General features: G+C 39.9%; 1 protein-coding gene across 1 annotated transcript in view; it reads right to left on the bottom strand.

Moving 5' to 3' along the window:
- Nucleotides 1–10,888: 10,888 nt before the first annotated feature.
- Nucleotides 10,889–25,153, bottom strand: part of LOC126483793 (40S ribosomal protein S11) — a 28,789-nt gene continuing 14,524 nt past the window's right edge. Inside the window, exons 4-5 of the mRNA XM_050106965.1 lie at nt 11,218–11,423; nt 10,889–11,053 (exon numbers count right to left, since the gene is read on the bottom strand). Of these exons, the coding sequence (XP_049962922.1) occupies nt 10,930–11,053; nt 11,218–11,423 (330 nt within the window). The 3' untranslated portion in view covers nt 10,889–10,929. The remainder of the gene's footprint in view (nt 11,054–11,217; nt 11,424–25,153) is intronic.

Here is a 25,153-nt window from a genome sequence, read left to right as displayed (position 1 = left end):
CCGCAGCTGCAACACGGCGAACGGAAACCCGAGGCCGCTGTTGGATCACCTGCTGCACGTTGCCCTCTGTGGTTGCCGTACGCGGTCGCCCTACCTTTCCAGCACGTTCACCCGTCACGTTCCCAGTCCGTTGAAATTTTTTAAACAGATCCTTTATTGTATCGCTTTTCGGTCCTTTGGTTACATTAAACCTCCGTTGAAAACATCGTCTTGTTGCAACAACACTGTGTTCTAGGCGGTGGAATTCCAACACCAGAAAAATCCTCTGTTCTAAGGAATAAACCATGCTGTCTACAGCACACTTGCACGTTGTGAACAGCACACGCTTACAGCAGAAAGACGACGTACAGAATGGCGCACCCACACTGCGCTGTCTTCTATATCTTTCACATCACTTGCAGCGCCATCTGTTGTTGAAAATTGTAACTACTGTAATTTCGAAAGTTTGTCCGCCTGAAAATGTACTGTTGTCCCAAGCATTTTGCAACAAACGGTGTATTTCTATCACTGCTCGTTTAGGTTTTATTGCCGTTTCAAATATACCGGTCATTTTTGAAACACCCTGTATATAGAATAAATCCACTACTGTAACAAACTGCTGGAAACAATTTCCATAAAATACCTAGGGGTAACCATGTAGAGCGACAAGCTCGAAATGATCACATAATACAGATAGTGAGAAAACATGACGACATTCAGAGCAAGTATCTTAAGGAATAATTCACTCATAAAGAAGTGGTTCATAAAACACTTCTCCAATCGATTCTTGAGTACTGCTCATCACAGATGCTTGCAATGTTGGGATTAATAGTGGCAGGTTTTTCACAGGGTCATTTTGTCGCTCCGAGAGCATTACAGGGATTCTGAAAGTCCAGTGGCAGATGCTATAAGAGATGCATTGTGCATCACAGAGTTTTGCTATTGAGGGGGAAGAGAGTAGCAATATATTACTTCCACCAACATCTCACAAAATGATGAGAAAAACAGGAATTAGAGCTCATATGCAGGCTTCCTGACAATCTCACATTAATGTGGCTTTCCAGGTGTAGATGTGGCATACCATTGTTTCTAATACAAACCTATTTTGTTTTATTTTTGAACTATCACACACTTTATTAGCTAGGGACAGGGATCGTGTTCCAGTCTCAAAGAGCTTTAAGCTACACTGTGCTACGTTCTCTTGAACATACCTGCAAATGTTGGTGCATGAACTACATCAAGAGAACTATATGTGGATCCTGTATAATATACAATTTTAAGTACACCAGTCTGATTCACATGTTGAAATTTTATGAATGTGATCATACTGTAAATAAAAGGAAAACATTGTGCTTGTGGCAAAATATGGGCAACACAGTCATCAATAGAGTCTAAAATAACACTTGCTAAGGAGAAAGAATGCTTCTGTTTAGGCACTGGGTGTGACAAACCATCGTAATTTCAATTACACTTTAAGCCGAAAAACACATTTTTCCAAACTCAATTTTAGCATATGAATTTCACCAACAGAATTATTAAATGAAAAACCTAACCTTACAAACACTTGTGTTTCTAAAACATCTATATGAAGTTTTATATCAAGTTTTTCATATGTAAAGCAAATGAGAGTATTTACAATCTTCGCCACATATTCTCGTTAACAGTGATTCATCTCGTCAATGATTTCCACAGCTGAAATAGATGTCTGAATATAGATTTCACTGAGAGTACACCGAAATATGGTATAGCTACATAAGGAAGTAGCTGTGTATGGCTACAAGGGAAACCAATCTAATGGACAGGTACCATACCTACGGCTACACTTACTACTGCCATACATAAACTTTCCACAAAAATAGAATGAACTGCACGAGCAACCTACAAAGAACAGTTAATGCCCTACTGCATTTTAATATCCCACAGTTCTTCAAATGGCATTTCATGGCCAATGTACTCAAGACTTCAAATAAACATACTGCAAATACAGGGTGTGCATAAAGTCCGGAACACTTTCAATTATTTATTGCACAAGAACTAAACATTGCACAGATGTCATATATATTGCAATATGAAGAGAAACTCCGAAAGATTTTTTTTTACAAACATTTGATATACGAACCATGAGTGACACGGCAGCAGTGATGGGATGGCAAGGCGACTCGAGCGCACCGAGAATTCCTCAAGCCTCTAGTTCTCGAGAAGCTCACAAGAAACAGCTCAGCGGCGTGTGTCGCTGTGCGACAACATACGCCGCATCGCTGTTTTATGAATTGAATGCCACCGCTAGACAAACACACTCACTGCTCCCTGTGCTCTTAACTAGTATGCCTCAGGTTTCATTCAAGTACAGTTCTTATTCAAATAAATATAGACACTCGTAAACGAACATCATGGTGCTGGAGGATGGAGATAACATTACTATCAACATTTGTCGTAAAAATCGATCAAAAAATACAACAGGCATGATCAATCATCTTAAACTGCACAATTTGTCGAGCAATAAAACAGCGACGTCCGTGGATACAGAGGCTCATTCTTCCAATAGTGCGAGGCAGACAAAATATCCAGGTACGTATGGTACAAAAGGTGCATTCTGAGCAAAAGTTCTGATAGTGTCTGAAGTGGTCCGCCACACTAAAAAAAACCTTGATTTTTTTATTCATACACCGATAGCATACAACACACCCCAAAATCAAACCTATACTATCCTAGCTTTTGCACGATACGATATGTAATTTTATTGGACTAGTTGTCAAGCGTAACGTATTCCCTTGCAGGAGCACTGATCTAAATCTTACATTTCTCTTCATAGAGGGAAGTAAACAGCAACAACAGCTAGATAAAACACTGGTGGCCATGATAACATGATTTTCAACTGCTTTCAATCGTCAAGGACACTGGTTTTCGACATTTTATTTCACTGTTGGACCCACAATACTCTATACCAAATCGAAAAACATTGCGCCTCATGATTGAGGACCATTACCATAAACAGAAAGAGGCTGTAAACTTGGTCGTGGGAGACTACTTGTGTTTCTTCAACGATCGATATTTGGACCTCACTCAATAGTGAGGCATATATTGCTGTAACTGGTCATTTCATTATCATTAATTGGTGCCTGAAAGCTTTAGCTCTCAAGAAATTCCGTTTCCCGGAAAAGCATACAGAGCTAAATATTAGTCAGGCGTTACATAACGTGATTTCAAAATGGAACATTGAAAAAGTTGTAAGCATCACAACTGACAATGCCAGTAAAATGATGGCAGCCATACAAATTATTCATGGTGGCAACAAATATGCAACACGGGCCCTGTTTAGCACACACAATCAATTTAGTAGTGAAAAGTTCTTTGAACAGCAACAGTGAGCTCTGCATAATGCGGGAAAAGGACAGAAAAATTGTTAGCTATTTTAAAACAAGCTAAACCCGATAGAACAGTACATTTTATATGCTACAACATCTAGTGGAGCAAAAGGAATGCATTGCAGCCTGTTTTTCATCTTTGTATTCAGGTGTAGATAACCTCACAGCTGACAAGTGGCGAATTTTGAGCGAATGTTTGTGTGTACTGGAGCCATTTGAAGTGGTAACAAGTGAAATCTGAACTGAAAACTATACCTCTCTTTCGAAAGCTATTCCAATAATCAGACAGCTAATCCTAACCGTATGCAATGGGAAGTGGGCTACCATGACAGCGGAAGAGCTACAGCAACATCTGCACAACTCACTGATAGCCCAGCTAGGTTTAATAGAAACAAAGTACGTACTGTTGCCACAGTTCTCAACCCAAGATTCAAAACATTACCATTTATGAATCCCACTCATTCAAAACATGCCGTTGCAAGCCTAATTGCAGAGTGCACAAACGTGGTAGAGACCCTATGATCTACTCATTCGGCTGCTAATGACACTAGCCACGAGTACCATTTCGAACAAGCCGCCAGTAGTTCCTTATGGGTTTCTTTTGATGAAGAGGCTTCCAATAAAAATCTAATGAAAAGCAGTTGTGATAGCATAGACCTGGAGGTACAACGATATTTGGAAGAACCGTACCTACAACACACGGACAATCCTTTACACTACTGGAAAAAAAAAATGAAAACCGTTACCCAGGTCTAGCTGATGTGGGAAAAAAAAAATCTTGCAGTACCTGCAACTTCTGTTCCCAGTGAAAGAATATTTTCGAAAGCAGGACTACCTATAAACAAAGAAGCAGACTAAAAGGCCAATTGGTTAATAAAATCATATTTCTAAACAAAAGTCAACAGCAGTTCAGCAATGGGGTGTAAAAATGCCTTCTGCTGAACAACTTTTGTTTCCTTTCTTCCTTAAGTAAACGCATGTACGCAGTTTCTGTATATAAAAGGCTATAGCACTTCTCTTTTACATTTAAGCATGCATGCATGCATACATACGTGCAGAATCTAGAAGTTAATTTATTTTGTAAGAAAAAAGCTTCTGTTTCATGCAAATTCTGTGCTTTGTTTTAAACGACAATTCTACGGTTTTTGTAGTATGAGACATACTAATACTTCAGCACACATTAATAACAGTAGTACAGCTGATATGAATCATAGAATTTCAGTTTTCCGTGCATGTACGTATGATGAGTACGACTGCTGCAGCTCAGTGCTTCGTGTACTGAAGGTTTGCGCAATTTCTCAGAGAGCACAGCACTCTCAACTTCTCGAGCGTACCCAAGACACTCTTGAGAAATTGTCTTCGCATCGTGCGTTTCTCGAACGCGATCATAGCCCATCCCTACATGGCAGACGTCAATATGGTAATCTAATTCTTGCCATACCTGTCCCAGTATGGCATTGTCGACTGTGGCAGTCGACTCCCGTATTCTCTCCTGGATCTCTGCTACATCATGTGGTAGAGGTAGCTGTCCCACTGAAAACGGTCACTCCGAGAGGTCTGATGATCGGGGAGGCCATTTCATGAAACAGCTGTCCTTCTGTAGCATGCTCTGTGTTCAGGTACCCACAAACTTGAAGATGAAAATGGGGTGGAGCTCCTTCCTACTGAAAGATGAATGATGCACAGACTTGTTTGAACGCCTTATGAATGCCTCTCGTATGTGTTCCACATTCACTTCACTCATGCTGGGACATCCACTTCTCTTTCCCAGGCACAAGCAATCCATCATAGCAAATTTGTTGTGCCAGTGGTAAATGGCCTTCCTTGTTGGTGGCTTCTTGCCATACTTGGTTCCAAACATTTGTTGAACAGCTCTAGCAGACGTTTTTGTCAAACTCCAACACAGAAAGCTCGCCCCGCACCTGAATTTGTCATTTTTGTGACTAGCACAATCAGCAAATTACCAAACTACACTGTGGTGGTATACATGAAAACAAGCTCTCTCTTCAAAATGATATACTATATCTGTACAATGTCTGGTTCCTGTGAAATAAATAATTGAAAGTGTTCCAAAACTTTCTGCAGTCTGTACATTTTTTTGTATTTTAATTTCAGGTACATCTGTGAAGTAAGCTCATTACTTCCTTTTCGCTGTCATCAAGTGCTGAAAGTATTGAGTTTAGTAGAGCTGACTGCTCACACCAAATGAATGATAAAGCTCAAAGTAAATTACCTGATTTTCATAGTATCTTTGATGTAGGATACTGCAGGTACCATGTTCCCACACCCAAATCTGGTCTTTCAGCATTCGTGCACGACTAAATTCAGCAGGTAACATGCTATTTGCTGCGAAGGATGTCACAGTTTCATTAATGTCTCAGCCTACTGGCTCATTCCACAAGAATGGGAGCCTGCTGCTGTCTACAGGCTCCAAATGCTACAGTATAGTGATTTCAGGAGCACATTTACGATGTGGAGTGTCCCATGAGGAATTCTTTACAAGAATTTTATAGCATGCACTAATTTTCCAGTTCTGACAACTGTTTAAGTTGCTATTTGGATAGAAGTTGGACTCATTCATGAAAAAAGGAGTCAAATCTCAAGAGCCTTGTAAGGAATCTCAATATCTGTTCTACTTTGTTGCCCTCTCTTTATCAGGTATGCAAATCAACATACTGTCAATGTAAGAACTACTCTTCAAGAGTACGACCGTAGCAGACAGACTAGCTACACATGGTGAAGTATCAAACATGGTAGAGAAGCAAGCAAAACAGGGTCACTCTTGTAAATGTGAATGTCATGTGACTAGGGCCTCCTGTCAGGTAGATCATTCGCCAGGTGCTAGTCTTTCAATTTGACACCACTTCGGTGACTTGCGCGTTGATGGGGATGAAATGATGATTAGGATAACGCAACACACAGTCCCTGAGCGGAGAAAATCTCTGTCCCAGTCAGGAATCGAACCCAGGCCCTTAGGATTGACATTTTCGCACTGACCACTCAGCTACCGGGGCGGACGGGTCATTCTTGACAAGTTGAGAGTACCGACTTGTGGCTGTATACAGCTTCATTTCAGGTGACCTACTTGAGCTTCTGCTCAAGTTAATACGCAAGCAGTTTATTTACAAAAAGAAATTAAAATTAAACCTGATATAGGCATTGTCTCGTTTGAAACTACTCAAAACCGCCGAAAAAATGGAAATGCACAGATAAGCAGATGAGTACTTACTATAGCATCACTAGACCAAATAAAAGACACAAATAAGTTTAGTCTGGTCTTGAGGAAACATTTCTGTATCAAAGTATTATTTCAGATCCTGAAATCATCATATTTGTAACATTGAACCTATCACATGCTGCTGTAGCACAAACATGTACAACTATAAGAAAATGTAGTCAAGGTTATTAGAGATTACCCACAAGCTAAGAATGGATAAGGATGGGAAAAGAAATTGTCTATTCCCAACAGTAACATCACTACATTTGAGAAATCCTGAACAGTTACTGCTTGACAGTTATGAGAATCTCACTACTCCCAAACTTTTTCAGAGCCTGACCGCTGTGCAGCCTCAGTCAAGGCTAGGGGAGCCAAGCATCATAACAGTGTAGGGATATGGCATTACAAATAATATTCCAAGAAGTCAAGTTGCTACTACCTACCTCGCAGATTTTCTCTACATGGATCAAATTTCAATATTTCCCTCATTTTAAACACCATCAAATACTTTGTTAACTCATATTTTCATTATTTGCACTTCTCATCAATTACCATAATCCGAAGTGATTTCAACAATTCTTTTAAACTCCACTTCTTCCTTCAGACAACCATCAGTGCATTATTAAATGTGAACAGATTGCTCTCTTCTATTAACACCGTAAGTTCATACAGTGATGATTTAATCCCCATGTGTGTAATCACAGCTGCTGAAGTATCAGAATGACTTATATCTTCAAGTGCACTCAGAAGACCGTCGTCAATATCATCACATAAATCAACAGCTGAAAATTTAACTTGCAATATTTCGATTAAAAAAGTGAAACTGATGTGTAGCTACTTACAAAAACTGGTTCAACAGGCAAATCTTTAATGCAATTACAATTTCATAATAATTTCAAACTGAACAGCAAAACTGAGTGGCAGAGCACACTATTGGCATGAAAATCAGCTTCAATGACATCTCACAACCCATGTCATCTGGATCCTCCCTCAACCCCAGCTCCCCTGAAGTACACGGACAGAAAATCTCCATACTACACATCCTTAGATCCCATTATCCTTCTGGCTTTAATATCTGCAAGCTCCTGTCCCATACTCATTCCCTCTTACCTACAACATTGTTCTCTCCAGTCTCACCTTTCTGTATCTATAAAGGGCCACCAGACACCCATGTTTGCTCATTAACTTGCCCAAATAATTTAGCACATCCCACTGCATTACTGAGAGCATGCAATGCACAATGAATCCACAAGATGCATGTTTATACCACAGTAGTCATGATCACAGAATCTTTCCCACCTGTCATTCACCCATTATGGGTTTTTACATATGTATCACTCAGTAATGGAAAGTGTTCTTAGAAAAGGAACTGACAACTAGTCATCAAATTCAGAAGTTGCCGTAACAGTCTAGTAGCCACAATTGTTTCGTTTTCAATTGAAATGAACGCCCAGTTTGTACATTTTAGCACATGTAACCAAATATAAAAAAATTGGCAACTGTTTCAGATGAGTAAAGCAGCTAAATGTACAATTCAGATGGCACATAAGATTAACTGGGTCATGGGTTGCACAAGTTTACTAACAATTCTGAACAATCTGGTTCCTGTTTTGCACAATTGTCCAATTTGATCCAGTAGGTAAAGTATTAGAGGTACAGAGAATCTATTTAATAATACAAAAATGTAGAAATGAAAATGTAATGTAATTGGATAGATAAATCCATTGACCAAATGGTGGCAGGAGAACACACATGTAAAAGAAGATTATACTTATTCAAGCTTTCGGTGCTAGTGGCTCCTACTTCCAGCAGCGTAAGGACTGAAAGGGAAGGAAGAGGGGCAAAGGAAAAGGGCTGGAGAGGTTTATGAGAAAGGGCAGATTTTGGAAAAGTCACCCAGAACCATAGATCAGGGGACCCAGAACCGCAGGTCAGAAGAGACTTACCGGATGGGATGATAAGGAAAGGTTTTCAAATCTCGTCTGCTGCAGTTCCCAGTCAGTTTTTCCTTTTCATCCAGTCTGTTAACTCTCCCTTGATCTGCAGTTCTTGGTGACTTTTGCGAAATCTACCCCTTTCGTAAACCTCTGACAGAAGAATTATAAAGTAACTTGATGAGAATCATCAAATATGAAGAAAATTGCACTAAAAAGAAGAAATCTAAAGAACAGATTATAAGTTTGAGAAGGGAAGGTTTTCTGGTAGACATTCCAAGAAAAGAATAACGAAACTTTACAAAAGCAGTAAACTGAAAATAAAACACGAGATGATCTGCTAACACCTACTATATACTGAACTTCAAACTGAAGATACAACTTCCAAGTAACACTGCTTGCATAAATGTACTATGAAAAAATTATTTTCAAAAATGTACTAAATTTTATCATCACAAATTGAAAGAATTTCGAAACAAACAACTGAAGACAACGAAGGTCCCTGTAATAATAAACACGATAAAGCTCTATATTTGGAATGTTACTATTGTGGAGCACTGTTCCTGTTGGCTGTATATAGAGTTAACATTAAGAAACTTAATGAAGATGAGCCTGCCAGAAAAAATGTGGGTAAATGGGGGTATGAAACACCTTTGCAAAGGATAAGGAGTGGGAGGGGGAAGGAATAAAACTTTGTTCATGTGGATCCAACTGCCAAATCGGCCAAACTATGACAATAGCAAAACAGCATAATGCATGCCTAACAAGCAGAAGATACATTTATAAATTGGAAACATCAAAAGTGTTCAAACGGTAAACAAGTATTATGGACATCTCAAGCATTTCCTTGCTCATCCACATGTAACCACATTTTCAGGTTAGAAAACTAGCAATGAGAACAAAAAAAAATTACCAGAAAATTTGTTCGGTGTAAAACTCATATCTCAATGCAAATTAATATAGAAATACACAACATATTGACAGTATTGTAAGACATCAATATCCTACGACCATGGCCAGTCTTAATGTATTTTGTTACTGGATAAATCATCATGCTGGTGTAAAGATAAAGCAGTGGCATAATAAACTTTTCTGTTGCAGATATGCTCCTCGAAAGATAGGAATGTATATGCTTGTAATCATGCTTTCCAACTTCGGTATTTATTATTGCTATATCCATACTAAAAAAAATGAAGTGGTACACACAGAAAAGGATGTCAGTTTGCTGTTACTCACATGCCAAATATGGCTGCAGCCCTGTCAGCTGTGCCACTCAGTATCAACATCCTTCATACATTACCCAGTTAACCTGCAGCATTGAGTTCACGTTGCAGGATCCTAATACCTTTCTCACTTTTCTGCCAACTTCCACTATTATCTGCTTACATTATTTTGAATATTATAAAAAGGAACCAGCACAAAGAAACAAAGTGAACAGCAAACATGAGTCAACAGGTATGTTAGCAGTCAGAACTGTCCTCTGCAAATCAATACAATGGCAAATAAAACAGAAGGTGCACCCAAGCTCATTCTCAAGTTGGTTGTGGCTACAGTAGCTCTGATGTAAATTACTACGTCAATCACCTTGTATTTTGATCTGGCTATGGTGATGACTTCCTCACAGTATCCAATAGTTATTGTTTTCCGTAATTATTCTTCAAGCAAATACATAATATTTCAACTTTCCATTGCATAGGTGTTCTTAATGTGGATAATCTTCTTCCTAACCTATTCCACTGTTCCATTAAATTAAGACAAGGCAAAATACAATAGTAAATCTTACATCTCTTAATGTCCGTACATGGTAGCTAAGTGGTCAGTGCGACGGAATGTCATACCTAACAGCCCAGTTCAATTCCTGGCTGGGTCAGAGATTTTCTCCACTCAGGGACTGGGTGTTGTGTTGTCCTTATCATTTCATCCCCATCGACATGCAAGTCGCCGAAGTGGCGTCAACTTGAGAGACTTACACCAAGCAAACTGTCTACCCAACAGGAGGCACTAGCCACATGGCATTTCCATCTTCCATCTCTCTCTATAAGATGGCAAGTATGAGATTAATACTTACCACACAACAGATTACTAGATATTAAAATCAGACATATCTGATCTTTTACTTCAGAACCAACCTTTTTTTAATTTGACAAAACAGAACTTCAAAGAATTTGGGCTACTCCTGAAATCATAATAAAGATTATTCATTTGCATTTCATTCTATCCTGTCAATTCTTTCATTAAAGGAATCACTAAGACATATCATCAGTCCATTCAACTACTACTCCTTAAGAAATGGGGTCCGTTTTATTTCTGAATGGCGCCACAAGTAACAAGGAATTATATTTCAATACAGATTTACATAGTTGGTTTTCATGTAGAAATTAAAATAAGAAACATCCTAATTTATATGTTTTTATTTTGATTGGAATCCATACAGTTAGAATTTCTTGAAACTCTTCTTTGCACTTGTTCCTTTCGACACTTTTAGAACATTGAAGCGAACAGTTTTACTAAGAGGTCTGCATTCACCAACAGTTACCACATCGCCAATCTCCACATCCCTGTAAAGAAAAAATCCTAATGTAGTACGATGTAAACTAACAAGAAGTTAATATGTTAAAAGATATTTCTCAGATGAAGAAATTTTAATCAGTTTTTCAGAAGACCGTCAATGTTATCATCATAGCTTTAAGGTACTATTAACAGACAAATATACTTCAATTACCTGAAGCAAGGTGATAAGTGGACAGACATATTCCTGTGGCGTTTCTCAAACCTATTATATTTACGAATGTAGTGCAGGTAGTCCCGCCTGATAACAATAGTACGTTGCATTTTCATCTTCTGCACAACACCAGTTAAAATACGCCCTCTGATGGACACATTTCCAGTAAATGGGCACTTCTTGTCTATGTACGTACCCTCAATTGCCTGTGGAGAAAGTACAAGTTTCTGTATGAATGCACTGCAGATGCAATTTTTTCCCAAATGCCTCAGCAACTTAGTATACGTTCTTATCTTAATATTGTTAAGCTTAGGACTAACTGCATGCAACCAGCAGACCACTGTTTTCCAACACCTCAATCTTTGCTGAATTGTTTAAGCTACCCAAATAGGATGGACTCTCATATGGTTTAGTTTCCAGTTGCAAAACAAACCTGTTACTTTTTACTGTATCAGCACCATTATGTTAAAAATAGTGTGCAAGTGGTAAAAGCCCAAATGGTCACAGCTTATCAACATCTGCAAAAAAAACAGACTGATACATTAGCCAAAGCGTGACTACATAGAGTAACTTTTAGAAATCACGCTCACCTCACCAATGTGAATGAAACTTTGCACAGAGATCCTCTATAGATTACAAACTAAGCTGCACACAATTTGAACTCTAGATTCAGTGTTGTAGGTTGCTATCATTGAAGAGCTGCAAGATCTGACAATTTTGACCAAATTTATAACCCCTCTCATCAAATACATAAACCTCTTTATGACTGCTAAATACCATCACCATTTTCTTTATTGTTGTTTCATTAGAAAGAGCAATTCTCTTAGTACTAGATGATATTTTGTTTTGGAGTCCCTCAGGATAAGGAAAATTTTCTGGTAACACAAATACGAGTTATTTTCAGCTTTCTTAGAGCACAATGAACTGTCCTGTATAAACAACAAAAAGTTATCCCCAGTTAGATTAGCCCTTTTCTGCAACAGACATGCTCTCTACATTCCGTGCTGGACATGGCTTTGTTGCCTCTGTACTGCTCACCAGATATGCTACCACTGCTAAGAGATCACCTTCCAGCTAGTATGAAATACTTATTTTGAGAAAACTATTCGCAGAAAAAAAAAATATTTTTGCCATCTTAAGAGTCTGATATCTTCGCTTGATAAAGGACTGAGTTTCTTTTGCTTATTCGTCATATTTACTGTGCTGCATCAAATTTAGTACAAGACTGCACAACATTTTAAAGGGTTTGCAGATGTAAATACACATTGCTTAAATTTTGCTTATGGTCAACTTTGGTTCGTACATTTCTATGTATGAAATGTGGACAAGATATTGAAACATTATTTGAAACTGTCTGCGAATGATATCTCATTTTGCTCTCAAGTTCCCGCTGCAAGGCACCCATTTCCATCCTTGCACATTGGGAATAATGTTATAACAATCATAATATTTTATAAACAGTTCAAGATATGGGAAATGAAATTTTTGCAAATGATAGCACACGAAAAGCCACATATATTGTACAATAAATACTAGAAGTTTTTACATGTTGAAATATGGCAATAACTTGTCCACAGCAGGGAGAGGTCAATCAGAACATGACACGTACACACAACAGCGCTTAAACAAAAACCAGGAACCACATTTAAATACATCCTTGGCACCTGAGGAACAACGGAGCATGATATGTTAACTCATCTGGAGCAGTCACTCGAAGGATTAAAGAACGTAGCTACAAATATTTTCAGGTTTCATACACAATAATCACTTGTTAAAACGGTGATTTGGGAATGTTTGACAGTAGTATTTTTAAGCTCTCTTTTATAACCTCATCCATAAGTGGTTGTGGTCTTCAGTCCAGAAACTGGTTTGATGCCACTCTCTATGCTACCCTACCCTGTGCAAGCCTCTTCATCTCCCAGTACCTACAGCAACCTACATCCTTCAGAATCTGCTTACTGCATTTATCTCTTGGTCTCCATCTACAATTTTTACCCTCCATGCTTCCCTCCAATACTAAAATGGTAATCCCATGATGCCTCCGAACATGTCCTACCAACCGATCCCTTCTTTTAGTTAGGTTGCGCCACAAAGTCCTCTTCTCCCTAATTCTATTCAGTACCACCTCATTAGTTAGTTGATCTACCCATGTAATCTTTGGCATTCTTCTGTAGCACCACATGTCAAAAGCTTCTATTCTCTGATTGTCTAAACTATTTATCGCCCATGTTTCACTTCCATACATGGCTACACTCCATACACGGCTACACTCCATACAAATACATTCAGGAAAGACTTCCTGACAAATCTATACCTGATGTTAACAAATTTCTCTTCTTTAAAAACACTTTCCTTGCCATTGCCAGTCTACATTTTATATCCTCTCTACTTCGACCATCATCAGTTATTTTGCTCCCCAAATAGCAAAACTCCTTTACTACTTTAAGTGTCTCATTTACTAATCTAATTCCCTCAGCATCATCCGACTTAATTCGACTACATTCCATTACCCTTGTTTTGCTTTTGTTGATGTTCATCTTGTATCCTCCTTTCAAGACACTGTCCATTCCATTCAACTGCTCCTCCAGGTCCTTCGCTGTTTGGCATAATTACAATGTCATCTGCAAACCTCAAAGTTTTTATTTCTTCTCCATGGATTTTAATTCCTACTCCGAATTTTTCTTTTGTTTCCATTACTGCTTGTTCAATATACAAAATGAATAATATTTGGAGATAGGCTACAGCCCTGTCTCACACCCTTCCCAACCACTGCTTCACTTTTATGCCCCTCGACTCTTATAACTGCCATCTGGTTTCTGTACAAATTGTAAACAGTGTTTTGCTCCCTGTATTTAATCCCTGCCACCTACAGAATTTGAAAGAGTATTCCAGTCACAATTGTCAAAAGCTTTCTCTAAGACTACAAATGCTAGAAACATAGGTTTGCCTTTCCTTAATCTAGCTTCTAAGATAAGTCGTAGGGTCATTATTGCCTCACATGTTCCAACATTTCTACAGAATCCAAACTGATCTTTACCATGGTCAGCTTCTACCAGTTTGAAACTTCCTGGCAGATTAAAACTGTGTGCCCAACCGAGACTCGAACTCGGGACCTTTGCCTTTCGTGGGCAAGTGCTCTACCATCTGAGCTACCGAAGCACGACTCACGCCCGGTCCTCATGGCCTTAATTCTGCTAGTATCTTGTCTCCTACCTTCCAAACTTTACAGAAGCTCTCCGGGAGTGCTAGTTCTGCAACGTTCGCAGGAGAGCTTCTGTAAAGTTTGGAAGGTAGGAAACGAGGTACTGGCAGAAGTAAAGCTGTGAGGACCGGGCATGAGTCGTGCTTCGGTAGCTCAGATGGTAGAGCACTTGCCCACGAAAGGCAAAGGTCCCAAGTTCGAGTCTCGGTCGGGCAAACAGTTTTAATCTGCCAGGAAGTTTCATATCAGCGCACACTCCGCTGCAGAGTAAAAATCAGATTCTGGAAACTTCTACCCGTTTTTCCATTCGTCTGTAAAGAATTCATGCTAGTATTTTGCAACCACGACTCATTAAACTGATAGTTCCATAATTTTCACACCTGTCAACACCTGCTTTCTTTGGGATTGGAATTTTATTATTCTTGAAGTCTGAGGATATTTCGGCTGTCTCGTGCATCTTGCTCACCAGATGGTAGAGTTTTGTCAAGGCTGGCTCTCCCAAGGCTATCAGTAGTTCTCATGCAATGTTGTCTACTCCCGGGGCCTTGTTTCGGCTTAGGTCTTTCAGTGCTCTCTCAAATTCTTCACACAGTATCGTCTCCCATTTCAGCTTCATCTACATCCTCTTCTATTTCCACAATTTTGTCCTTAATTACATTGCCCTTATATAGACCCTCTATATACTCCTTACACCTTTCTGCTTTCCCTTCTTTACTTAGGACTGGTTTTCAATCTGCATTCTTGATATTCATACAGGTGATTCTCTTTTCTGCAAAGGTCTCTTTAATTTTCCTGTAGGCAGTATCTATCTTACCCCTAGTGAGATACCTCGACATCCTTACACTTGTCCTCTAGCAATCCTTGCTTAGCCATTTTGCACTTCCTGTCACTCATTTCCGAGACATTTGTATTCCTTTTCACCTGCCTTGATTACTGCATTTTCTCCTTTCATCAATTAAATTCAGTATCTCTTCTGTTACCCAAGAATTTCCACTAGCCCTCGTCTTTTAACCTACTTGATCCTCTGCTGCCTTTACTATTTCATCTATCAAAGCTACCCATTTTTGTTCTACTGTATTGCTTTCCCCTGTATTTGTCAATTGTTCCCTAATGCTTTCCCTGAAACTCACTACAACCTCTGGTTCTTTCAGTTTATCCAGGTCCCATCTCCTTGAATTCTTACCTTTTTGCACTTTCTTCAATTTTAATCTACAATTCATAACCAATAAATTGTGGTCAGAATCTGCAGTTGCCCCTTGGGAATGTCTTACAATTAAAACCTGGTTCCTAAATATATCTGTCTTACCATTATATAATCTTTTTGAAATCTTCCAGTGTCTCGAGGCCTCTTCCTTGTATACAACCTTCTTTTCACAGTTCTTAAACCAAGTGTTCGCTATGATTAAGTTATACTCTGTGGAAAATTCTCCAAACGGCTTCCTCTTTCATTTCTTACCCCCAGTCCATATTCACCTACTTTTCCTTTGCCTACTATCAAATTCCAGTCCCCCATGACTTAAAATTTTCATCCCCCTTAACTACCTGAAAAATTTCTTTTATCTCATCATACATTTCTTCAATCTCTTCACCTGCAGAACTAGTTGGCATATAAACTTACAGTGGTAGGTGTGGTCTTGTCTCTATGGGCTACGATAAATGCTGTCATTATGCTGTTCGTAGTAGCTCCTATTCTTAATTCATTATTAAAACTACTCCTGCATTACCCCTATTTGATTTTGTATTTATAAACATGTATTCACCTGACCAGAAGTCCTGTTCCTCCTGCCACTGAACTTCACTAATTCCCATTATATTTAATTTTAACCTTTTCATTTCCCTTTTCAAATTTTCTAACCTACCTGTCCGATTAAGGGATCTGACATTCATTGCTCTGATCTGTAGAACACCAGTTTTCTTTCTCCTGAGAATGACATCGCCCTGAATAGTCCCCACCTGGAGATCCAAGTAAGGACTGTTTCACTTCCAGAATATTTTACCCAAGACACCATCATCATTTAACCATACAGTAGAGATGCATACCCTCAGGAAAAATTACGGCTGTTTCCTCTTGCTTTCAACCGTCTGCAGTACCAGCACAGCAAGGCCGATTTGGTTAATGTTACAAGGCCAGATCGGCCAGTTATCGAAACTGTTGCCTCTGCAGCTACTGAAAAGGCTGCTGCCCTCTTCTGGAACCATACATTTGTCTGGCCTCTCAACAGATACCTCTCCATTGTAGTTGCACCTATGGTACAGCTATCTCTATCGCTGAGACACGCAAGCTTCCCTACCAATGGCAAGGTCCATGGTTCATGACGGAGGGGGCGGGAGGTACATAAATACTTCACATCAGGTTCGAGTATTGGCCAAAACTGATGTAAATTCATTTTACCTGAAGTATTAATGTGCATCTGCTTTCCATGTGCATCTTTTGACCAATTATACTTCCTGTGATTTAGTAATGTGAATGCTTGGATAAATTATGTTCAGGAACTTTTAACAATATGTGTAGAAAAATGATCCTGCTTTGGGCAATAATAAAGAAAAAATAAAGGTTACAATACTTAGTCAATACTACACCACAAAAACATTTATGATTCCTGTTCCATTCGTATTCTGCCACTTTTCATTTTTAACAACTACCATTACTATTTATCGTGATATTTCAGACCGATGATACCAGACAGTGCTGGATGGAATACAAGTACTGGAAGCAGAACCTCAACGATTTTGTAGAACAATTAATATTTCTTGAAGTAAAACTAATAATAGGTATTGACTTTTCTTTTTCTAATGTCATTTATACTGCCAACTATGAGAACCATTTTGCTCATCACATGAGCTTTTGAAAATGCCCCAAAAATTAATTTTCAGGAAACACTATCTTTTTACCCAAATGTTTCTAGTAATTTTTCATGCAACAACATACAATATTTTCATTTTCTGTAAAAACAGTTAAATTTAGGATAAGGTAATAAGTAATTTTCAATTTAAGGTGATATGGCATTCAGAGTTTCCATAATTCACCAAATCTGTTTTGTTGTGTGTGCAGCTATCTGATAGACAAATCACATTGGAAGACTTACACTGTTTCTGAAGAAAGCAAATGACTGTATGGTTGGTCTAATGATTAAAGGGACCAAACTGTGAGGTCATCACTCCCTCCTACCAGGAACAGGCAAATCAAAATTACACACCAAAGTAGGGCCTAGTTTATGAAACCCAAGAAAAGAAAACCCCAACGTTGACCAAAAGCTGAAGCCTACAGAAAGGACTGAGGAAGAAGAAAAAGAGGTAGGAAACAGTGGGGGCTGAGGTGCCCATTCCAGCTGTCCAGGAAGCAGCCGGAGACCTCCAAAATCAAAGTGGTATGGAGGGACACCCACCACTTACCACAGGCACCAGTCAACAAAAACCAGGAACGACTTGCGAAAAAAAGATGGCAGGAAAAGCACAGGGAAACAGAGGAAGAACACCACATCAAACAGAAGACACAAGAAGGTGGAAGAAGAACAAAAGAGGGGTAGGGCGAGATCTGAGGCAGACCACCCAGCTCAGACAGCTGGTGCCCATTCGGGAAAGAGAAAGCAACAGGGCATCTCTAAGGGGACCTCCCTTAGAGAGAATGGTAAGAACCCCTTTCATGAATAAACTGTAAAACCAGATCCACCACTGAAGCACCATCCACTAACACCAAGCGCAGAATGTCAGGAAGATTTTACGACTCCACTGCAGGGCAGCTAACGTACGCTATATGCTAGTCGCTTTGTGAAACAAGGTTTTTTTCTCTCAAGAGTATGAATTTGCCCCCCACCCCCCTCCTTGATCTGGGCCTGCTGCAATGAAAGAATCTGGCAGCTTGGGCGCTCCAGTAAAATTTTTCCCGTTAGCATCTAGCTGCTTGCTGCAACTGCTCACACAGCCAACAGCAACATTTCTGTAGCCAGAAGCGGGAGAAGGTACTACTCAACTGTGCATGCGCATGATCCCGCTCTTAACTGCTAAAGCGAATCTAATGTAAACAGTTGTGACGTCACGCTCATCCAAGGCAATTTGTTGTTATGGAACATTGCATAGTCTTCCTAAAGCAGTTGACACATTTTGCTGTTGGCAGACGCTTGTATGAGCACTGTGTTTTGTTGCTGTATATGGCGCTTTTCCTTTGCAATTTAAGTTTTCTTTTCGTTTTTCTCTCGTTCATGTTTTATTGCTGCAGTATTATTCTACAGTAGCAGGATACATTAATATCCTTTGTTAGAGTATCGATTCTAGCCAGTCAAAATTACAAAAATTTAACTGAAAACAAAAACAATGAAAAATTCCCGGAATTCTAAAAAATTTCCGAGTTTTTCACGGTTTTCTCTCGGATGAAAAAATTCCCGGGTCTTTCCCAGATCTCCGAGTTGTCCCGGGTTGTATACACCCTGATTCTACTGCCACAACCATAGAATGTGTGTAAGGACCACGAAGACAGGACACGAGAAATTGTGGTGCACACAGAGGCATATATCAGTTATTTTTCCCTTGCTCTATTTGCAAGAGAAACAGGAAAGAAAATGACTATAGTGGTATAGGGTACCTACCCTCCACCACAGGCTGTAAGGTGGCTTACTGAGTACCTACATAAATGTAGATTGTGAAACTCCTGCCTCCACTAGGAGGCTGATCACTTGGCTAGTCTGAAAGGCACCAGTTTCCAGTCATACTAGTGTATGAGGTCCAGCATCTGTAACACCAAAGACGATGTGAGTCATACGTGAGACTGCTGTAATTTAGATGAACTGGACAAATGCCATGTAGAGTTGTATCAGAGTGGAGCACAGCTGACACCCCCAGTTGGTGCTGCTGAGGCACTGAAGAGCAGCGAGGTACAACCAACATATCCACTTAAGTTGACAAAAATGGGACAACTATATTAACTGGGCATCAAAGACCTGTCCCAAAGAATGATGGACTTCATCACATTGAGGAAATGCCCACCACAGTACAGATCTGGATGGGGATGGACTGTACAGCAATGACAGACATGCATAACACATCTTGGCAGCCAACAAATGGAAGCCATGAGTGAGAGCCAAAGATTGCACTCAGTGTATTGCTCCCTGTACTCTGCATTCCGCAACGTACACTACGGACGAACAGAAAGAGAGCAAAAATCATCAGCTTAGAAAGAGAGGGACACCGTAGGCCACACAGCCACCAACAAACCATTGATAGCTACTAAAAAGAAAAGCATGCTCAAAACATTAACCCTGCAGAATCCCATTCTCCTGTAGATAGGAGATGCTAAGGGAGGCATTAACCTGTGCCTAGAAAGTGCAACGTCAATGAAAGTTATGAATAAAAACAGGAGCAAACCACAGAGGCCCCACCCATGTAATGTTTCACTGGACAAAAGATACATACCCAAAGACTGAAAAGTCAAGGTCACACCAATATTCAAGAAAGATATTGTGCATTTAAAATTAGTTGCAACTTTTGATGCTTGGCTGACGGAGGGGGACATGACGCCATTGCCCGGGCAACACCAACGGTGAGCCGGCTTTCCCTACCAGGCTGCCAGCTGTCCTAACTAAGTGCCCCAGTTGCCACACCATGAATAAACAGCACCACATGATGTCATGCATTAGATGAATTAATGTTCATCAGCTCTCCTTAAAAGTCATATTTACTGGCGTTAGAGTGTTCGTAGTCATCAGGTATTGTGAACAAGTGTTTTGCGTAAGCATTGCATTAATAACAACAGTGCAGTGCATTTGGATACACGATTTTAGTGAAAGTGTCATCCGAGGATACGTTCACTGGCTGGGAAGATAACGTTCTGCTGCAAAACATTCCTTGGAGTTCGACAATAGTAATGGACGAAACACCATACCACTCTTGCGATGCACAAAGCTCCAACAATGCAGTAGAGGAAAGTGCTTATTTTGCTCTGGACACAAAGAAATGTCCACGAGATAAAGTTGAACACAGCATGTATAAGGTGAAGTTAATGAAACTTTTACTACTGTACACGCCAAAAGTTAACGCTATCAGGTCAACGAACAGACTAATGGCAAAGGGCATAGTTTCAGCAAGCTTCCTCCGTGTCACACTCATTTAAATCTGACTGAGAATATATGGGCTTAGGTGAAAAGTAATGTCAAAAAACAGCAAGAGGTTGACGCTCACTGAGGTTGGAATGCTGACAAAAGCCACTGCAAATTTTACACTACAGGACTGGTTTTTAGTTGTTGGCCATACCAAGAATTTCGCTGAGGAGAGACTGATTCATGAAGGACTGTAGAGAGTCTTGCCATGTTAAAATGGGCTTCTCTTGTTGAAACACAGCAGAGTTCAGAAAAATTCATCTCACTAACACTCGAATGCAGTTGAATTTGCAACAAAATCATGAAATGGTGCATTTTTAAACTAGGAACTGAGTGCGTCAGGTCAATAGTTTGTGAAATGGCCCATTCCGAGTAAAAAATAAATGTGCGACTTCTTCACTTGTATTGTTACAAAACCCACAGAAGTTCTCGTTTCACCAGCTATCAACTTCCCTCAATAATTACATTATTTCATTCAAAAAATCTGCAGTAACTTGAGTATCTTAGCAGATATAGAAGTTTTGCATATTAATCATATGGCAAAATGCTCTTGTCTGCATGCTATCATTCGGCAAAATCTTGTTTCGATATCTCAGACCCCTTATGGGATACAAGAGGAATTTATGAATATTTCATTCTAGTTTGTTTTTTTCCCACTGACCATGAGTTCGTGACAGTGCTTTACATACATTCCATTTTCTCGAAATTGGAAACCAACAGCCGTATCGCTCCAAGTTTAAAGAATGATTCAATATGTTATCTTCATTTAATACACAGCAACATGTAACATAACTCACCAAACACAATATCTGTTTTTCACTGCAAACTAAGAATTTCTAGCAGTAGTTACCTACTAATGAAATATCACAATAACTGTGGCTATTAACGAAATGATAGGCTTTTCATCATGAAGCTTACTACTATTAAACTTCAAGATGTGCGAGAATGAGAGTATTACTGATTGGTTTCTCTGAAAATCGTTTGAGAAAGATCTTAGCATGCAGTCAAGCAAACCTGCCATTTTACTGTGGTCACCTGCCAATGCACCTTGAACACACTGGCAACTACGCTTCCCTTCACTCACTCTGCACTGAACTGTCAGAAGTCTCAACTAATTTTAAACGCACTGTAGTAGGAGTAACCCACTAAATTACAGGCCCGTATCATTAATGTCGATATGCAGCACCATTTTGGAACATACAATGTGTTCGAACATTATGCATTACCTCGAAGAAAGCGGCTATTGACACACAGTCCACATAAAGTCAAAAAACATTGTTCTTGTGAAATGCAACTAGCTCTTTACTCACACCAAGTGTTTAATACTATTGACCAGGGATTTCAAATTGATTCTGTACTTCTAGATTTCCGGAAGGCTTTTGACATTGTACCATACAAGTGGCTTGTAGTGTAATTGCATGCTTATGGAGTATCATCTCAGTTATGTGACTGGATTAATGATTCCTGTCTGAGGGGTCACAATTCCTAATAATTCACGGAAAGTCATCTAGTAAAATAGAAGAGATTTCTGGCACTCCCCAAAGTAGTGTTACAGCCCTTTGCTGTTCCTTACGTACATAAACGATTTAGGAGACAATCTGAGCAGCCATCTTAGGTTGTTCGCACACAATGCTGCTGTTTATCGATTAGTAAACTCATCAGAAGATCAGAATAAACTGCAAAACAATTTAGAAAAGATATCGGTACGGTGTAAAAGTTGCCAATTGACCCTAAACAACAAAAAGTGTGAGGTCATCTACATAAGTGCTAAAAGGAATCCATTAAACTTCAATTACACAATAAATCAATCAAATCTAAAGGCTGTAAATTCAACTAAATATCTAGGAATTACAATTACAAACAACTTAAATCGGAACACTCAGCAAAAATTTTGTGGGGAAGGCTAACCAGGGAAGGGCAGCATGTTTTGTATAACCACGAAATAGGGGAGAGGGTGCCACTGAAATTACACAGGATTTGAGGTGGAAGTGTCATGAGCGAAATAGCAGCCAACGGCTGGCGACACCACAGTGGTGCGTCTGCATAGTATTGCTCAGTGGCCGGCGACACCATAGCGGTGTCGTGAGCACAGTATCGCGCAGTGGCCGGTGACAGCATGTTAATATCTTTTGCATTCTGTTGGTGTTTTGTTTAGTTAACAACAAGTTACACGCGTCAACAAGTGTTTTGTTTTTATAAGTACTTGTGCCCTTTCATCATGGCAGACAAGAGAGACAATAGGATTATTTACAATGAATGCGAGGACGTCTTGTCTGACGTTCCGGACAACTTGGCCAATTGGGAAGAAGACGTTGGATATCGAAAAAATGAAAGTCAAGCAGTATCATAGGAAGATGGTGAAATATGTTGAAGAAGAATTCGGCGAATCCTACGATTGCCAACTGATTCGGCTGAATCATACGAAGAAGACAGTGCACAGTGGTCACACTTCGAATTACCAAGGACCAATAACAAATTTGAAGGATCCCCAGGTCCAAACATATTTCCCAAAGATTCACAGCGTCGAGGATATCGTACAAATATATATTGGGAACGACCCATTTAAATATATTAGCAACAAAACCAAAAAGTACTACAGCCAAAATTGCAATAAAAGGAAACTGGATTTCAAAAATGCCAAATCTGTCAATGTTACGGGACCCAACCTTAGAAAATGGTTTGGGCTTGCTATCCTTATGGGAATTGTAAGAAAAGCAAGGATCAATGATTATTGGTCAACGAATCCATTGACAGACACACCGATATTTCATAAAAAGATGTCCTGCAATGGATTCAGACAAATATTATCGTTTTTACATTTTTCCAACAGCAACAATAAACTGGATAGTGCTGACCGGTTTGTCAGTGTGCAATTCGTAATTGATTCTTTTTCGAAAAAGTTTAAAGAAACGTTTAATCCAAGCCAAAACATCTCAACTGATGAAGGAATGTACCGCAGTGTGGACGGTTAAATTTTAAAGTTCACAATTCGTCGAAAATTGCAAAATATAGCATACTCATTCGGAAGCTGTGTGATTTGAGTACGGGATACATTTCCTCATTCAAGATATATTCCGGCGCTGGACAGCCTTTAGCAAAAACAGTGACGGAACGGCTGACACTTTCTGATGGAAAGTGGCATAACCTCTGCATGGATATTTATTATAACATTGTAGAACTTTCAGAGTAGATACTTGAAAAGAAAATTAGATTTTGCGGAATGATATGGCAAAACAGAGTATTTCCGGAAAATTAAAGCACGCAAAGTCTATGTGTTTGAAGCTTGTCATCAACAGATAGGTGACAACGCCCAGCGACAAGCCAAGTAATCTGACTTAGCGCTGCTGGAGCCAAGCGAATAAATTTGGACGAGGCGTGCAGACAGCAAAGTGTTATTATAACAGGCCTGGGCACAAAGCCATCTAAAGGCCAAAAGGTGGTCGAGAGATGGATGCCATTTGCAGTGTTGGTGGCACAACAGTTGTCTTTAACAGCCATAGCTATTTCAATGGTCTACCAAGGGACAGTCTTCCGACGGGGAGAACCCGAAGATGAAGGAATCACAGACGGAGCTGCCGAAATAATCGCATGTGTCAAACTCTGTATGGACTCATCAATGCCATCATGTGATGGAGAGGTTGGGATGGCAGCCAAGGAAAAGGCATACCAATCTGCATTATTAAGACCCACCTGAGAGGGCCTCCAGGTGAGGAATGCTGGAGAAAAGGTAAGACGATTGGAAAGTGATCACTGTCGCACAAAACATCATGAACAGCCCACTGAACAGAGGCAAGGACTCCAGGGCTACAGATGGAAAGATCATTGACCAAAAAAGTGCCGTGTGCCACACTAAGTGTGAGGAGGCTCCAGTGTCGAGGAGGCAGAGATCTAGTCCTGCCAACATGTCTTCAACAATCCGGCTGCGGGCAATGGTCGCAGTACCATCCCAAAGAGGGTTATGAACATTAATGTCCCCAAGGAGAAGGGAAAGGAGCTGTCTAAGAAGGTATGGTGAGCAGGAAGGGTAGAAGGCCAGGCAGGGAAGGAGGTAAAGAATGCATATTGTAACAGTTTAAATGGATCTGAATGACCAACTTCCAGCACAGTATGAAGAGAAACCCAAGAACTAACTGTCTGTGTGGACCAAAACACAGACACCACTGGAGGCTCACATAGGACCTATCTGGTTCCGGCACTAAGCTTGGAAGCGGTGAAGAGTTGGCGAATGAGTGTACACAAAACAAAATTCCTGCAATCTGACACAAGCTAAAGAGCAGAGAGAATGAAGAGTGCAATTTTGGAAGGTGGCAATAATAACCATCACAGTTATAATGAACAATTGTAGTACACAGAACAGCTAAGAATAGGTCATTGTGTCACATCAGTGTCCATCACTGGTATGGACAGAGAGACTCCTATAAATGTTAAGACTGGACCCTGATTGACATGGAGGGGGCGACACCCCCTGGGACATCGGAGAGGGAGTGCCTCATTCCGAGATGTATGCATTTTCTTCTTCTCCTTCGAACAGTGATGGGAGGCGTGGTCAGGAAGACAAGTCGCACAAATTTCAGGATCTGAAGAGACCAAGTGGCCTTAGGTCCACAGAGTGTTGGCCCTGGAACCAAGTCTAAGTACAGGCTGC

This window comes from Schistocerca serialis, chromosome 6, assembly GCF_023864345.2.
Source record: "Schistocerca serialis cubense isolate TAMUIC-IGC-003099 chromosome 6, iqSchSeri2.2, whole genome shotgun sequence".
Lineage (NCBI taxonomy): Eukaryota > Metazoa > Arthropoda > Insecta > Orthoptera > Acrididae > Schistocerca > Schistocerca serialis.
Note: the sequence above shows the minus strand (reverse complement) of the source record. Positions and strands in the feature narration are given on the sequence as shown.